The following is a 17,845-nucleotide window of genomic DNA, read 5'->3' on the forward strand; positions in this document are numbered from 1 at the left end:
GCCCACAAAGAAACCTTCAGATCATTATTCAGCTTTAATGTGTATTTTAACTCCTGACAGCACTCCAGATGACCACTTTGCTTAAGCACAGACAGACTCAAACCTTTAAATCTGACTTTTGGGGCATTATCGTCCCTGGATTAGTGGAATAAACTACTTAAATCAGAGTTCTGCACTGCTCTGTCATTGATGACTTTTACACACAGAGAGCATTATATTAAGAGGCTCATCTCAGCAATGCCAGTATTAGCTGCCAAGAGAGACACCAGGAGTGATTCCTTGTTGATCCTTTGAGAAACAGCAGTGACTTGTCTCCTCATTTACTCTCAGCTTTCTGTGAACCCAGTGTCCTGAGTTCTGTGGAGAGCCACTCACTGGATATATCACTCTATTCACAGCTGTTTAAAGGTACATCTTGGCCAAAGTGGGAGTTGGAGGAGTTTGTTCAAATAAAGCTGTAAAACCCACAGTAATTTTCATTCCTCTCCTTACAAGCATACCTTCCCACCCAGAACAGGAAGTCCCACACTAGCTGAAACTTCCCTATCACTTCCTAATGTACTCTTAAAACCTGCCAGCCTCAAAAAGATCAGAAGATGCAGTTTCAACTTTCCACCCATTCCCTTGCGGCCACAGTGGAAGGAAAGCAAAATAAATGCTCTAGGCTGAAGAGTCTCCAGTTACATTGCTCAAGAGAGCTGGAACTAACAGTGCCCCAGCTCTGCTGCTGTTATTCCCAGGCCTTTCAAAAGCAACCGTCACTTGTGTCAGTCTCTCACTGAAAAAAAATAACCTGAAACTCACAGGTGCATTCTGCAACCACGACACCAGGTCATCAATCTTCGGCCTCCCTTAATTTACCTGCCTATTTTAACACCCCCCGCACCGAAAAGAGCCTGAAGGCAAATCATCTCACCCTAACTGAAGCCTCTGAAACGCCCTCTGCAGGTTCACAGAGGCATTATCATAGATTATAACACGGCCTCATCTAGATCGCTTTGCTGACTTTAGCCAGTAAAAGTTAGGGAAGCAAATCCTACCCCTGCGAGGCTGCGAGGCTGCCTCATTTAAATCCAATAACCACGCACTGCAGTGGCTGTCAGCCCTTGAGTCTATCTTTCCATCTCTTTTACCAGGTTCAAACACACAATGAATGAGAGATCTCACCAAAGGCATGCTGTGAACACTGTGCTGAGCTCCCAGCGAGCTCTCCCTCAACATTACATCTTTTCCCTGGTTTCATCATTTTCTTCCCCTGTAAGATGTCAGTGTTAATGCAAACTGGTGCACCAGGCACTGCTGGTTCTGTAAATAACTTCTTCAATGGGACATCTTTTCCAAAGCAATCTGAACGATTAAGAATGTAACCGCATTAAACGCATACACTTACCTTTACACCGCGCCTGTCACATGCGTGGTCTTGGAGCTGGATGTACACAGCCTCTTGGATCAGCGTTATAAAACCGGAGCATAGGGCTGGTCTGGATACCTGCCACATGAAGTCAAGAGCAGTCAAGAAATCTCTTGTGAACTCCCTGAATCCTGCAGTTCCTCTTCTGTGACTCAAGGCCCCAGCTGGATTGGGTTGGGGGAGTTTGTTTCTGTTGTTTTGGGGTTTCCGCCACTTCTGTGCCACGAGGGATAGGAAGGCGTGCTTCTGTTCTGGGATCATGGATTATTCAACTGTCCGAGAGCAAAGTACTGCAATGTAAAGTATTGCAAAGAAACGCAGACAGGCTACTTCGCAGCCAGATCCTATTGATTGGAAACGCTTATCTCATGGCGTTCATCCCAGTGTTGTGACCAGATGTGGTTCTGCTGCTCATCTGCAGCTCCAAATACTGCAGCTTGTGTAGCTGGAGTCTGATGTGCTGACAGAAGGCACTGTAGCTCGCCTTACAGCCAGCAAAAAACAGGTACACACCTGGTGAAGCAAATTCTGTATGTTATGCTTCATCCTGTATCTTATGGCTCATACCCTGCCTCTGCGGTACCGCAACGCAGGGCAGGGACAGCCTGGCCATTACAACTCACACAGCACCCTTTCCCTGGGCAAAGGCAGGAACCCTGCAGGAACCCCTGCGGCCTCCCGGCACAGCGCAAGAGCGCGTTCAGCAGAGAGCAGGCGGGCTGCCCCACGAGACAGCAGCGCTGCAGCCATGTGCCCACCCGTACTGGGATGAAGGGCCGGGTTTGGGGGGGGGCTGAGGTCTACATCAGCACCTGTGGGCTCCTGCAGGGCCTGCGCCGGAGGCCGCGCACAGCAGCGCGAGGCTCTCGGCCGCACAACGGCAGGAGGCAGAGCAGCGCCTCGGCCCTGCGCGGGGCCACCCGGAAGCCCAGAGCGTGCGGCAGCCCCGCAGACCGGGAGCGCCGGTGCGGGGCCGGCCCTCACCGCCCGCAGCGCGGCCGCGCCCGCGGCATCGCCTCAGCCACGCCGAAGGCGGGAAAACGCCGCTCGGCGCCTGCGCACACGCTTGCGAGGCGGGCGCCCCCACGGCGCGGAAGGGGCGGGGCGCGGCCCGGAAGCTCCGCGAGCCGCGTTTGAAGGGAGCGCGGCGGCGGCTGCGGCCTAGCGGGAGGGAGGGGAGGGGAAGGGGCCCCCGCGGGCCGGAGCTGAGGGCGCGATGGCGGCGGTGTGAGGGCTCGGTGAGCGCTTCCCTTCGCCGTGGGGGGCAAGCGGGCTGCGGGGCAGCGCGGCTCGTGTGCGACGGGTGAAGAGGGGCTGCGAGGCGGGCGTGGAGCGGGATCGGGGCCTGCGGGTGGGGAGGGCCGTGGGGAGGCAGCTGTGGGGCGGGCCTGGGTGGGAGGGCGAGCGTCGGGGCCTCCGAGAGCCCCGTCCCGGGCACGGGGCCCTCAGTGTGCTCTCTGTCGCTCGCAGCACGCACGGGGCGGGCTGGATGCCCACAGGCAGCAGGACGCTGTCGCAGGCTGTCCGGGCGCTCGGCAGGGGCACAGAGCTGCTCTTCCACACACAGGCCTCCTCGCCAAGGCCCTTCCTTTGCTCCGCTGGCCTCCCCGGGTCCAACCTCAGTTGCTGGTACCAGGTGCTGTTACAGCCTGTATCCCTCGGGTCTGCAGGCAGAAACCAGGGTGGTGGTGCTGGGGCTTTCCACTTCTCCCTGCCTGGGAACACTTGGCTTCGCCAGGCCTGCACGGCGGTAAAAGACATGGCAGAGCAGAGGTACTGCGTAGACTACGCCAAGCGTGGCACGGCAGGCTGCAAGAAGTGCAAGGAGAAGATCGTGAAGGGAATGGTGCGCATCGGGAAGATTGTTCCCAATCCTTTCACGGAGTCTGGCGGGGACATGAAGGAGTGGTACCATGTGAAGTGCATGTTTGAGAAGCTGGATAAGGCTCGGGCCACCACCAAGAAAATCGAAGACATCACGGACTTGGAAGGGTGGGAAGAGCTACAAGATGCGGAGAAAGACTTAATCAACAAGCACATCTCAGGTGAGGTCAGGTTGGATGAAGCCTTGGGTGGGATGATTTAGTGTGAGGTGTCCCTGCCTATGGCAGGGGGGTTGGAAATGATCTTGAGGTCCTTTCCAACCCGAACGGTTCTATGAGGTACAATCAGCACCTTGTTCACTTCTGTACTTGACTTGTTCTCAAGGTGTGCCACCAATTGCCATGCTTTTACCATCAAATCCTCACTGATGCGATGACATCGGTATGACAAAGGGCTGCTCAAATCTGTGTTTCAGCCATATAGGAAAGATAAGAATACTCAATTCTAAATTCATTTGTCACAGCTTATTATGGAGAACGTCTGAGTGATTTAATTCCTGGGCAGAGGAATCCCATGAGAATGCATCAGTTATTTTTTATTTGCCCTTTCAGCTTTTTTCTGTGATCTTTACTTTTAACTTAATATCTGAAAAATCATGTTTGTTTTTTGTCCTTCCTCTCAGTTCTTTTAAGACTTACTTGTTGCAGTATCTCTTATGTAGTTTCTTGAGTGGCATATGAGGTTATTTCTGACTGCTGGTTTGAACCTCACTGTTTTACAGAAGCTAATTCCAAGGCTGGAAGTACACTGAAGAAAAAAGTGATAGTCCAAGCTAAGCTCACTGCCACAGGACAGCTAACTACAAAAGATCCATTAGGTCTCAGCAGTCCATCACCAAAGAAGTTCTCTGGCTTCACAGGTAAAAAGAATGCGATTCTGGGAAATCCTTCTCTTCTAATACCAGCATCAGAGGTGTTTTAACTTGGCTCAGCTAAGTAGTTTTTATCTATAGAAGACAGTTTAGTTTTAATACTGTTCTAGAATCTGTTTTGCCAGAAATGGTTAGTGCTTTCTGAGGTTGCTAGTCTTGAGTTTGTAGTATTCCCAAGGGAACAAAGTTTACACAGTAACACATTGTAAGGTTGACTTTAGTCCCTTGGTCAACTTAATCAGACTGTGGAAGTCCAGACTAAAGATACACCATGTGGAGCTCAAAATCTGTAAAAACTTGGTTGTGAGGGATTCCCAGTGGTGGTGTTCATGGAAGGGAAACCTGTTATTCCTCAGCAGCTTGTCCTGAGAAACCACTGTCAGCAGGACAGTTGGTGTGTGAGCACTGCCTGACCTGACGCAGACGTGTAGCTCTGAACCACCCACTTATCTCCCTGTACACAGCCAGAGCTGGCAATGTGCAATGGTTTTGGTATTGTAACAGAACAGGGGATGGGGACGTTTTTTCCCCAGTTTTAGAAATACCTTGGAAAACATCTTGCTGTGAAGGGCAGAGACCTATAAACAGAAAGAAAACAGAAGCATCTGCCAGCAGGAATTCCTTTTCACCAAGGATTAATTGTATCAGTTCAGTAGAATTACGGTCCCGAAGATTCTGGTATACTGTGAAGATCAAACCTTATATAAAAATAGATTAGGGTATTTTTTAAGTCACAAATTTTGGCATAGCACAGGTCATTCTTCAGCTCTGAAGCTTTGCCAGCACACCAGGGTTGTTCTTTACAGCTTGCCAAGCAGAGGTAGCTACAACTGCAAAATTTACATCATACTGTGCTTGTTATAAAGGCAACTTCTTCCCTTCTTGTCTTTGCAGCCAAGCCAAAGAATTCAGATGATATCTCTGCAAACTCTTCCCACAAGTCCAGCCTATCTGCAAAAAAATGTGATCCAAAGCACAAAGACTGCTTGCTGCGTGAGTTCAGGAAGCTCTGTGCCATGGTAGCTGAAAAGCCCAGCTATAATGTGAAAACACAGATCATCCAGGATTTTTTGAAGAAGGGATCTGGAGGAGGTGCGATTACTGCTTGGCATTTTCAGCATATGAAAACCTTCTCAAAATGGACCTCAAAGTATTACTTCAAAAGCAAGGGTGACATAAAACCTGCTTGCTGTGTGTTGTGATGATTTCTGAACTATGGAGATAACGTTTGCAAAGTGAACTGTTTGTCTCCATAACAAATTCAGACAAGAATGTCTCAGTGTAGAATTGCTGAGAACATTCATCAGTGCTGCCAAACTTAGCGTTGGGGTCACATTTGGAGGGCAGTTGTGAGTGTATCCCTTAAGGAATCTCTACATGAAACAGAACAGCATGGTGAAAAGACGAAGCCCTGGCTGCAGGGTTTTAATCCCAGGGCCATCCTAATGGGCACAAACAACCAGAGCCTGTGTGTGAAAACAAACTGTGCCAGTTTCCAATGGTGTGTGCTGGTTTTTTTTCCCAGATGGCTTTCATGGCGATGTGTACCTGACCATTAAGCTGCTGTTACCAGGTGTCATTAAGGTTGTTTACAACCTGAACGATAAACAGATTGTAAAGCTCTTCAGTAGAATTTTCAACTGCAACCAAGAAGAAATGATCCGTGACCTGGAGCAGGTGAGTACAGACACCAGTTCTCTTCACTCCCTCTGTATGGCAGTGCTGTAATGGGGTTTTTAACTCCTACTTGAAACACAGTTAGCTTGGCTGTTAGAAAGGGAGTTAGCAATTTGGGGGTTTTGGCCCATTGCATAGCACTTCTCGCCATCTGGAACCTTTAGAAAAGAATGCTTGAACAGAAAACAACATGAATTCACCTGCCCAACTTCAGAGAGCAAGACTGAAATATTTAGGCAATTTGGGCTGCATCTGCTTTGTCTAAACTGCTTTGTCGAGCATATTCCTGCATAACTGATTTATATTACACTTTTTGTAACATCACTTATCAAAACCTGTGATTCAATTAACAGACCTGTTCCTGTGAGCTTCATGTGGTTCACACAATTAATCTACACTCATACAATTGCAAGTGCTCATGTGTGCATTTAATTCCTGTGCACAGGAGTTGGTAATGGACTCTGCACACTTCTGATTCATTGCAAGATGAAGAAAATGGGTGAATTAATGAAGCTAGTATTACACCTCTTTACTGTCTTGGTATATACTGTCTTCTAGTGACATCACTACACTGTTTCAGATCCTTGGATTTACAAGTGGATTCATCCTGAGGAAATAAATGGTCTGTGATGCTGCAGCAGTGAAAAATAGAGCAATGAGATAATACTGGTACTCTTACTTACCTTTCTTTTGCAAATGAAACGGCTGAGCAGCTTTATTGTGTGTCGTGGCAGCTTTCTTCTAATGTTTGATTCAATTCCTTCATGCAATCCTAGCATCATTCCAGTGGTTTATCCTACTTATTGGAGCCATATTGAATCCCCAGTGACATCCCCATTCTGTAGCCATAGCCCTGATCCACGCTCTTATTTTCTTTCTGGAGACAGGGAGATGTTTCCGAGACCATACGCCTCTTCTTTGAACAGAGCAAGTGTTGTCCTCCAGCAGCCAAAAGTCTCCTGACCATCCAAGAGGTAGATGAATTCCTCATCCAGCTATCAAAGCTCACTAAGGAAGATGACCAGCAAAGTGTGCTGCAACATATCACTCGCAGGTGAGCAGAGTAATTGGCCTCTGAAGGTTTGCCCTAAAACTGGGAGTAGTTATCAACATGTCACAAGCTGGAACAGGTGGAAAACTAACCATAGCCACAGAGACTGAACTTCTTGTCTTCAAGCTGCTATTAGTGGTTTGATTAAGACACCCTGACTGCTGACCAGCAGTGGAGAACATGTTTGGCTCCTGTTCATGCCAGAGAATTTCATCCTGGCCTGACAAGCCATTGTTCAGTCAATACTAAACAAATAGCTTGCAAAACTACCTTAATGGGACTTAGCTGTTAATGAAGTTGCTGTACTTATTTATGTTGGGAAAAGCCTTCAGGCCATTTAGACAGGGTGAAGATTCTTGGTGTGGCTCAGTCTGTGTTGATCTGATTTGAGGATGTTCTTGTCTCTTCCTTCTGATGTATTAATTAAGTGAATTTTGGAAAGTGTGTCACCACTGAGGCAGAATTAATACAGGCATTCAGACACAGAGGTGCTAAAAAGCGTTTTGGATATTCTTTTGTGCCTCTGAGGTGTCACTCAGAGCATGTCCTTATTTAATTTTAAACCCTCCAGAAGGGGAGGACCTTTTTTGATCAGTCTCTTTTTTTCAGCTGGCAATTCAGTTAAATGCCTGCCACTTCTGAATCTTCTCTCGCATTTCAGATGTACGGGTAACGACCTGAAATGCATCATCAGGCTAATCAAGCATGACTTGAAAATGAATGCTGGAGCAAAGCATGTGTAAGTCTTACCTTTTGTTGTGAGAAACCCACCAGAAGTGGGCATTAGCCTCATAAGCCAGGAGCAGCAGAGCTGAGGTTGATCCATGCTTCCCCCTCTCCTCAATCTGTTGAAGGTTGGATGCTTTGGATCCCAATGCTTACGAGGCGTTCAAAGCGTCACGCAACCTCCAGGACGTGGTAGAGCGAGTCCTGAAGAACCAGCAGGAGGCTGAGAAGGTGCCAGGTCTGAAGCGGACCCTCAGTGTGCAGGCCTCCCTGATGACCCCTGTGCAGCCCATGCTGGTAAGGTTGGCTCCCCTGCAATGAGCACCTTCAGCTGCTCGAGAGATGGGGTTCTCACATGCACTGTCAGACCCCTCACCTTTAACAAGCAGTAGATGGATAAATGACTGTAGTGTGAGCTAAAAGAGCACGCAGTGCTGACTTAACACCACTTTAGTAAGTGTTTTCTACCAGGAGGCCAACATTCTGCCACTGCAGAAGCTAAAATCTTGACTCTCTTTCAGTCCAGAAGTGACTTTTTTGTTTGCTGTCATTCCAGAAGTCCATTCTTTCTATAGAAATAGTGTAAGCTTTCAGCTGCATTAGAGATTCAAATAAGTTTGAGGTTTTATTTGAACAGATTGAGTTAAATATTTACTTATGGGCTAAGCACACTCCTGCTAAAGGCACAGTACTTACACCTTTAAGTATTTGGAGGAGATAAGCACTGAAAAGCTGTAATTATCTGGGTATGTGTAGATGATTCTAAGTAAATGAGTAATTAAGAAAAGGAAAACTTGGACTGGATATTAGAGACCCTGGACAAAAAGAGCTACAAAGCATTGTTAGTTCACGAACCTGACTAAAAGGAACTTCATCTTTTCACATATAATGTGAGTGAGTTTGGAATTTGTCTCTCTCCACCATCCTAAGGCTGAAGCCTGCAAGTCCATTGAGTATGCCATGAAGAAGTGCCCCAATGGCATGTATGCAGAGATCAAATATGATGGGGAGCGGGTGCAGGTCCATAAAAATGGAGATCATTTCAGCTACTTCAGCAGGAGCCTCAAGCCTGTCCTCCCACATAAGGTAAGCACCTGTCAACCACCTCTCCTCTTGCACCGGCTCCTCTAGAAACATGACTGCATTTCTCAACCGTTTCTGTAAGCAAGGGGAATACCTCTTGTTGTAGACTTCCCTGATTTATGTACACACATGGAATCTCGAAAAGCAACCCTTAACAGAGTTGTAATCAATTAGTTTTGGTGGACATCCAGAGCTTGAAACTAATGTTAAGCTCTCTGCTTCAGAGTCCTCTTACACACTGCATTTTTGGGACGTTTGATACCAGCTGGGTGACTTGGTTATATTTGTTCCAGATTCATTTTTCTCTTTGTAGACTGTACAGTGTATACCGTAGTAGAAAGCAAAGCTAGTGCAGATACACCTACACATGCCTCAGACATGCTTCTGGGAGAACCATCTGCACTGGGGTGAGTCCTCTCTTCAGCCAGTAGATCTATTTTTCCTTCCTTTTCTCCAAGGTGGCCCATTTTAAGGACTTCATCCCTCAGGCTTTCCCTGGTGGGCAAAGCATGATCCTGGATTCAGAAGTTCTTCTGATTGACAACAAAACTGGCAAGCCCCTTCCTTTCGGGACTCTTGGCGTGCACAAGGTAAAGAAACTTTGCTGTGGTTGGAGGCTGTTACTCTGCTGACTTCCAACACCCCAGCATGTGATCTGTTATCACAGGGAAGAGATCTGGGGACAAAATACGATCCCTGAGAAGGCTGATATCAAAGAAAAAGGACTGCTCTAATACAACATATTTGACATTAATCTTGCAGGACAGCAAGAACATTTCAGCTCAAGATAAATATTAAAACCCCTTAGAAAACCCTGCAGTTCTGTCATTGTTTGAGCAATGTGTGGCAGACCAGAACACCACAGTATGTCAAGAGCGTTTAGTCCATGTGAATGTTGTATAGTGTCTAGATCTAGACTAAATGGTGGTGAGGAAGAGGACAATAACATGAAAATTAAGCTCTAAGGGCTTTAACTTAAAGTAGCCATTAATCTGAAGTCTGGATTGGTGGTTGGGTTTTTGTTGCAGCAGTTGTCATGGATGGATGTTACACTGCCTGAAGTCATTACTATTTGTAGTGATGTTTCCCTGTCACTAGGAAATGAGCATGTTTTAGTTTGTTTCTCTGTGCTTTGACACATTCAGTCTAAATTTTAATTCTTAGAATAATTCTGTCTTTAGAAGAGGCCTAAGCTGCTTATAACTAAAAGATTATGGAGATAAAAATACATCCTTTTGTTTCTTATCATCTTTCTAAACCTGCCTATTGCTGCTTGCTGTGACTGCGGATTTCTTTTAATCGCTCTTAATTGTCTTGCAGAAAGCTGCTTTCCAGGATGCCAACGTTTGCTTGTTTGTGTTTGACTGCATCTACTTCAATGATGTCAGCCTGATGGACAGGTATGTATCTGGCACAGTGTGAGAGCAGCCCAACCAGTTTCCCAGCATGAACTTGCCACAGAGGGAGAGGTTTATGTGGGTTGTTGAGCCTAGAAAATCCAGACATCATGGGAGGATCCTTGCTGTGCTGAGGAGTTTCACTGTGGAGCTCTATCTTGCTTTGCAGTTCCAAAATACCAGGTTTGACTCTATTTCAGTGAGCGTGCTTCAGTGCCTGGCTCATCTTCTGTCTGAAACAAAATGCATGCTTAACATGGAACTTCTATTTTATAACTCACTCCCTGCAGGAAAGTAAGAATTGATTGTCCTTTCTGGAACTTTGTAGGATACGTCATTTAATTCTCTAAATAGCTTTTCTCAATGTTCGCATGTCCGCTACTTGCTTGTCCTTCATTCTCCAAACCTTCCTTCAGGCCTCTGTGTGAGCGTCGCAAGTTCCTCCACGATAACATGGTCGAAATCCCCAACCGGATCCTCTTCTCGGAGATGAAGCATGTCACGGTGAGTTCAGCATTCAAACTGCCTGGCTGGTGATCTCATTGTTTGCATTCTGGACACCCCATTGCTCCTTTACCAAAGGGCCTTCTGACTAAGGCTGCAAAGCCAGCAATCCCCTGCCTGTCAGGATGGTTCTGCTGTCTGTACAGGACTCCTTGAGCGAGTGGTGTTCAAGAACACTGTGCCTGTGAGCAATGCAACCGCTTTACGTAGTTGAAACTTGCACATCTTTTTTTCCTCTTGGCTTCTTAGTGATTTTGTACCCATCATAACTTTGTTGCTAGGAGGAGCTAAATCTTCTTGTAACTTAGTCTTTACTGTGCAATGCTGAGCTGTGGAGAAAGACTGGAGCATGACTGAAGAGAGCTAGACTGCTTCTGGCAACTTCAAGTGCCACGCAGCCCACATACATCCCAAGTGCTAAAAGCTGCATTTACATAGCAGCACACTTGGTTTTTCCTTTCATTGCTATGCACAAGTCCTATCTCCCACTATTTTTCCCCACTGCTACTGATTTCAGTAGCATCTTGGTTTTGGTGGAGAATGCTTGGGCATTTGGAGCAGGGGAAGCATTTTGGGAAGAAGCAAAGAGGATAGGAACCAAGGCAGCTGGATAGAGCATTAAGCAGGCTGAGAAAACCTCATCTTGCAGATATGGACATACCTGGGACACAACCAGTGTGTGTCCTCATCTCTGAGGAGTATGCTTATCTAACTACCCCTTCTCTTCCTGGGACATATTCCCGTATTAGTTACTGGATGCGCAGCAAAGCGAACATGGTTAGTGCACCACTGTTCCACATAGAAAGCCTGAAGACCACAGCCCTTTGACACTCCTGAGCTAACCATGATGCCTTTCCATTTCAGAAAGCTTCGGATCTGGCAGATATGATCACCCGAGTCATTCGTGAGGGACTGGAAGGACTGGTGTTGAAAGATACAAAGGCAGGTTCATATTTACTCTTCACTGGGTATGCTGGGAGTTGGGGAATACCAGCGGACAGATCTGTGGGTGAAGCACACAAAGCTGAGCATCCCTGACATCTCTGGGTTCTTACTGATGCTGGCATCCAATCCAAGTTGCTCCTTATAGAGCACTTATCTGAGCACTGCTTTGCTGTTGCAGTGTTAAGCTGGATAAAAGCAAGGGGCTGTTTGATGGCACAGCTGTCCCCCAGATGATCTTTCTGACTGGTGGTTCCTGCCTTGTTCTGCACAGGGTAATTATGAACCAGGAAAGCGGCACTGGCTGAAAGTGAAGAAGGATTACTTGAATGAGGGTGCCATGGCTGACACTGCAGACCTGGTGGTGCTGGGAGCTTTCTATGGACAAGGCAGTAAAGGTAAGTCTCGGACTGGCTTATGCTGATGCTGTGAAGCCATCGCAAGCCCACAGTCTTTTGACACCCCAAGATGGAAAAGGGTTTTGGTTCATTACTTTGCTTTTGAAAAGCTGTGGCGTGTCCTGTAGAAGCTGTGAACCACCCTGGTCTCCCCTCCTGCAGGTGGGATGATGTCCATCTTCCTCATGGGCTGCTATGATCCCAAGAGTGAGAAATGGTGCACTGTGACCAAGTGTTCTGGTGGCCATGATGATGCCACCCTGGCACGTCTCCAAACAGAGCTGGATATGGTGAAGATCAGCAAGGTGAGAGGGGCTGTGGCATGGAGGTGGTCAAGGACTGCTCAGCAAAGGGCTTGTAAAGGCCACCTTCCTGCTGAGCTACACCAGAGTGCTGGCTTCCTGCAGAATTCAAGTGCTCTGCTGGGAAGAGGCTCGATTAGTGGTAAAGCAGATAAATACCTCTGACAGCAGTGAGATGTAGGTGCAGCCACCTCCGAGATGAGGCACTGCCTGAGATGAGACACTGAGTGGGAAGCCAGACACCATCTGTTTTCCTCCCAAGACAGTTTTATCGGGAGGAGCAGAGCAAGTGCTTTGCCTTTACTGCATATTGCATGGGTGAAGACGGTCGCTAGATGGGGCTGCGGGTGAGCAATGCAGGTCAGGCTGCTTTGTGGCTGGACAACCTAACACGGTGAAGTTGAGACTTGGTGTGAGTGAGGAATCTTTACTATTCAAGACTTGACAGAAAAACAGCTGAACTTTAGTATTTACTTGACATCCTGAAGGCCATTTGAATCTTAAAAAAGGGTAGTTTTATATGAATGACAGTTGGAGCTCCCATGTTATCGTTCCCATATGGAATGTCAGTAATCAAGAGCTGCTACAGACAGTCTATGTGATTCTCTGGATGAGGTAAACTGCTGCAGATCAGTGCACCCTGCACTGCAGGCTGACAGATTTTCTCCATACAAAGGCTATGTAATACCTGTGATAGACTAATCTACTTCTGGGTTATCTTTCAGCAACTCCTTTTGTAGAAACAGGTTCATATATGCTCATAAATGCTGTCATTTTGGGTTTGTGCTTTTTGTTAATAGGATCCCAGCAAAATTCCAAGGTGGCTAAAAATTAACAAGATCTACTACCCAGACTTCATTGTCCCAGACCCAAAGGTAAGTCACAGCCATTTAACTGTTTTCCAGCCCTGATGCAGCAATTGCTACACTTCATTTAAATGTACAAACTGTCTCTATTACAATTAGTCTTCATAGCTGGAACAGGAAATTAAGTGTTTATTTCTGAATCTTGCAGGTGTATTTGAGGCTAAGAGCTCCCTGAAGAGATCGTACCTGCAGCACTTCTGGTACTTTTATGCATTAAATCCCTTCCAGAAGTGAGCTCCCTTTAAATATGAGGCATGAAAAATCTGACCTTAAACATTTGAAGCACAACTGTACCCCAAAAGTTGCTGGTTTACAGAATTTATCAGTATGCCTTGTGCCATGTATGGCTGATTGATAGAAAAGCTTAGAAGTTGGCATTCTGTGTTATGACTGTAGTGATAGGACAAGGGGTAATGGGTTAAAACTTAAGCAGGGGAGATTTAGGTTAGATACAAGGAAGAAGCTCTTCCCTGTGAGGGTGCTGAGGCGCTGGCACAGGGTGCCCAGAGAAGCTGTGGCTGCCCCATCCCTGGCAGTGCTCAAGGCCAGGCTGGACACAGGGGCTTGGAGCAAGCTGCTCCAGTGGAAGGGGTCCCTGCCCGTGGCAGGGGATGGAGCTGGGTGAGCTTTAAGTTCTTTCCAACCCGAACTACTCTGATTCTATCATTAGTTGAGGATCTTTGACTCACTGAAAAAGGTTTGTCAAATAAAGGTGACCAAGGTGAGTTTGTGGGTATGGAACTGGGGTGGGGAAGCTGGGTTGTGGCAAGGGTAGAGGAATACAGACACATTTGAGTTAGTTCATGAGAGAGCACAGGAATGTGACATGGCTTCCTCAATCCTGTGTTTAGAAAGCCCCAGTGTGGGAGATCACAGGGGCCGAGTTCTCTAAAGCTGAAGCCCACACTGCAGACGGGATCTCCATTCGCTTCCCTCGCTGTACCCGCATTCGAGATGACAAAGACTGGAAGACAGCCACCAACCTCCAGCAGCTAAAGGTGAGTTAATGCAGTGTGCCTGCAACGTGTTGGAGAAGTTCTGACAACAGTCTATAAAAAGACAAATGTGGATAGCAGGGTATGCAGTGAAGATGTGTGCTGGCTGGTACCTCTGATGGTACCTGTTGAGGCTCAGGCTGCTTGCTGGGTTATTTTGATGTGAATTTTATTCTTTCATGGGGCCTCTCGAGTCTCTTGAGTTGTGTTGTGCACTTTCAGGGAAGTCAGTGCTGGCAGCTGGTTGTATCAGCTCTTGTAACAGCCTTCACGGTGAGGCATTTCCTTCCTGAAAGAGGTGACCTTTATTCTCTTGTTTATGGTCAGTCAGTCTCCCATTAATTGCTGAGATTGAGGGAGGCATCTGGGAAGTGACATGCAGGAACCTGGCCAAGCTCCAGGGCACAGGGGCCATGTGGCAGGCAGCCAGGCCCCCTGGGCTGCACTCACCCCATGCAGCTTCTGTACCTCCTGCACTGGGAAGCGGGCTGGCCTGCTGCCACCCCAGCTGCTCCTGAGCTCTGGTCTTAGGTCTCAGCCCAGTTATTGTCATTTAGGCTGTCCTCACACCGCCTGCAGGGGTCCTGGCAGCACACAGAAGCACTTGTTATGCCATTGCAGCAAGGAGGGATTCTGGCTCCCTATGCAGGTGAAGGAGAGAAAGGCAAAATACCTTCTTTAGACAGACTGTTGCTTGTGTGAGCAGTGGTTCCTTTTTCAGGCTAGGAGGCAGGCTCTGACAAGGTAGTCTGTCTTGCTCTGTAGCAGATGTGAATGGCTTTTGGTAGTATGGCTTCCCTTAAGGCCAAGTAGCTGGGTGGAAAGCAGAGAGCTTGGACAGAGTAGACAAGAAAATGGCTACAAAGAGGAAGAAAAAGTATTTGAGCAAACATACTGGGAGAAACAAACTAGAGAAGGCCACACGTTACAGCTCTGATGTCAGAGGTTTCCCTGTGGTTAAAGGCAGTGCTTTGTTTCTGGTGGGACAGGAGCTGTACCAGCTCTCCAAGGAGAAAGCTGATTTCAATGTTACTGCTGGGGAGGAAGATGAGTCCACGGCTGGCAGCAGTGGAGAGAATGAGGGAAATTCCAGGTCTTCCACACCGCACAGCACCATTAAAACTCCCCCAAGCAAGTCACCTGCAAAAGCCCAGAAGCCAGAAGGTAAGAGGGTGCTTTTGGGAGAGGAACCTCAGGGTGTGCTCTGTGCCTTTGGAGAGACTGGCTCTGGATCTTTGCGTTCTGTCAAGTGCTTGAAGATCCTGTGGCAGCTTCCATGTGTATGTCAGGGATCACGAGCAAAGCTGTGTTTACACCCTTGGTTTGGCCTCTGTTGCTTGAGCACAGACTGAACAGCCACAGCTCTGAGCTGGGAGTGAGGAAAGATGGGAACAGCACTGATGATGTTGTTTAGGCAACTCACTTGGACAATAAAAGCTCTCTGGGATTATATGCTACTTGGAAGTGGGTATCTTGAACGTAGCAGTCTGTTGTAGTTCATACCAAAACTGCTTTGGAGTGATTCCTCTGGGGCTGCAATCCCTTTAATCTGACTAGCTCAAGGTCCTTAGCAGAAGGTATAAGACTGATTGGAACAGCAGACCTGCTCCTGTTCCTGCAGATCTCATGCTCTGGTTAGATGGGTTTTGGCCGTGAACCAGTATTTAGTTTTATTGGCTGAAGTTCACGCACGTAACAGGGCACCTGGATGCAGGGGATTTCCAAATTGCAGGGCTGTGACATGAGTTTGCCTCACCAGCACTTTGTCACTGGGGCAGAACTGAGGCAGTGCAGTAACAGCCAGGAGGGAAGCTCAACAGCTCAATGAGGGCAGGAACATGCCCCACACCATTTGCAGGACAAAGGTCTTGCTTAGTTACATTCTAATACACAGGTTTTCCAGAAAGGGGGAGGGAACTTTTCCTCTCTTCATTCGTCCCCCCATTTTAATGCACAACCAGTATCTGGACAGAGAGCACAAATGAGACAAGGTTTTTCTTTCTAGAGAGCAAAGCAGTCATTGGATCCCCTCAAAAATCAGAAGAGAAACGAGGTGAGAAGAGGAAAGCATCTGAGATGGAAGACAATGGCAAAAAGGTATGGTCAGCTGGGCCGCAGCCACGTTGGGTGGGAAGGAGCTGAGGCACCTTTGGTTGTCTTCACTTTTGCCTTCCATCAGGAAAGTTTGAAATCCTCCTACAGCAGCACCCTAAGTTAAAATGACACGTAAAGGCAGAAACAGCAGCAAGTCCCCCGGTAAAGGCAGCAGATGGCTGAGCTCTCCTGTCTGCAGAGCTGATGTAACTGGGTTTGTCATGCTAAAGGCCAATGTTCTCCTCACCCACCAACAATGTCCTGTTCCACGAAGCATTGAGACTGCTGAGTGGCTGCTTTTCCTGACTGCTGCATATGGCAGAGTTGGGAGGTGTAGAAGGAGAGAACTGTCCTTTCTAGCCCATTGTGCAGCAAACTGGGAGTGGAATAAGAGTCACTGAGCTGTAACCTTCCTGATGAGCCTGGAGGAGTTATCTTGATATAAACAGCAAGTTCTCCCCCAGGGTTGTTACGTTCTCCTACTTTAACTAAGAAGCATCAGCTTGTAAAGACGGGGCCATTAAGATCATGTTTACTGGACCACATCAGCACCATCACTATGGGGAGTAATGGGATAATAATTCTCTTTTTAGCTGGGACAGTGCTGTTCAGTGGAACATCTGGCTTGCAGAGGAACAATTTGGGTGCTGCTCCTGTGTATGATTTAACAGCAGTCCCATTATTAGGTGTGGGATTAGAATGAGAACCGGGGGAACTGCATATAGACTCACTCATGCCTTCAAAGATCTTTAGTGGCATTTCCAGAGCAGTTTAATGGCTTTTCCAACCTGTGCTTCTCTCTCACGATCTGCAGATACTGCTGGACATATTCACTGGTGTGAAGCTCTATCTATCGCCCTCCGTGAAGGACTTTGACAAAATCCAGCGGTATTTTATAGCGTATGATGGGGACCTTGTGACAGAGTCTGACACAGCCTCAGCAACCCACGTTATAGGGGACATCGATGACAATCCTGGTGCTAAGCGTGTGTCTCCCAAGTGGATCTGGGAGTGCATCCGGAAGCAGAGGCTGGTAGCCCCATGCTAGCAATGGGGGACAGCTGAGCAGTCCCGACACAAGAACAGCTGAGTAGGTAGGTGGAAGAACTAGTGAGGTTCCTCTGTGGAGATGTGGATAGAAATAAAGTGCCCAAGGCCATCCGAGGTAGTTCTAAAGATCCATATGGAATCAATTAAAACAGCTCTCTGAGGAAGTGTCACTGCTGACTCCATTTTTCTGCCCATACTGTAGGCTGCTGCACTTACCCTGGTGCTGCTTTAGTCTCTGGGTTTTTAAAGTTTGGGTATTTTTATAGATAAATAAAACTGAAGCAGTTGCTCCTTTGCTGTCAGGACTTATTTCCCAGAAGTTTCTCTCTGCTGGGCCAGGAACACAGCCCATCAGCTCTGTGAAACCACCAGCTGTGAATCGCTGCATGGCTGCAACTCACATGAAGGACACGTGTCCTTCTCCTGCTTTGACTTTGCTTTCCTAACACCCAGCACACATCTGTATCTGGTGGCAGTGTGCACCTCTGCAGTAGGTTTCACACCAAAACTGGGGCACCAAATAATCTTCCATTGCAGCAACTGCTCTAGCATTCTCTGAGCATCCCCTTGGAGGGTTTGTTCTCTAGAATATGC

General features: G+C 47.4%; 1 protein-coding gene across 5 annotated transcripts; it reads left to right on the plus strand.

The window, feature by feature from the left end:
- Window positions 1–2,586: 2,586 nt before the first annotated feature.
- On the plus strand, window positions 2,587–17,542 carry LIG3 (DNA ligase 3). Of its 5 annotated transcripts, none has more exons than XM_065694995.1 (20): window positions 2,587–2,649; window positions 2,882–3,456; window positions 4,017–4,154; window positions 5,061–5,258; window positions 5,692–5,843; window positions 6,731–6,897; window positions 7,556–7,633; window positions 7,749–7,917; window positions 8,551–8,706; window positions 9,162–9,293; window positions 10,024–10,103; window positions 10,517–10,604; window positions 11,469–11,546; window positions 11,821–11,944; window positions 12,107–12,249; window positions 13,047–13,121; window positions 13,964–14,110; window positions 15,097–15,271; window positions 16,113–16,204; window positions 17,016–17,542. In XM_065694995.1, exons 2-20 carry the CDS (start codon window positions 2,901–2,903, stop codon window positions 17,247–17,249), a joined length of 2,982 nt encoding a protein of 993 aa, XP_065551067.1. In that variant the 5' UTR covers window positions 2,587–2,649; window positions 2,882–2,900; the 3' UTR covers window positions 17,250–17,542. The 5 variants fall into 5 exon arrangements, with proteins under 5 accessions (XP_065551067.1, XP_065551071.1, XP_065551069.1 ...); XM_065694999.1 differs by having other exon boundaries at window positions 2,597–2,649; window positions 2,979–3,456; XM_065694996.1 differs by lacking the exon at window positions 2,587–2,649 and having other exon boundaries at window positions 2,816–3,047; window positions 3,150–3,456.
- The last annotated feature ends 303 nt before the right edge of the window (window positions 17,543–17,845 follow it).

This window comes from Lathamus discolor, chromosome 14 (assembly GCF_037157495.1).
Source record: "Lathamus discolor isolate bLatDis1 chromosome 14, bLatDis1.hap1, whole genome shotgun sequence".
Taxonomy (NCBI): Eukaryota; Metazoa; Chordata; class Aves; order Psittaciformes; family Psittacidae; genus Lathamus; species Lathamus discolor.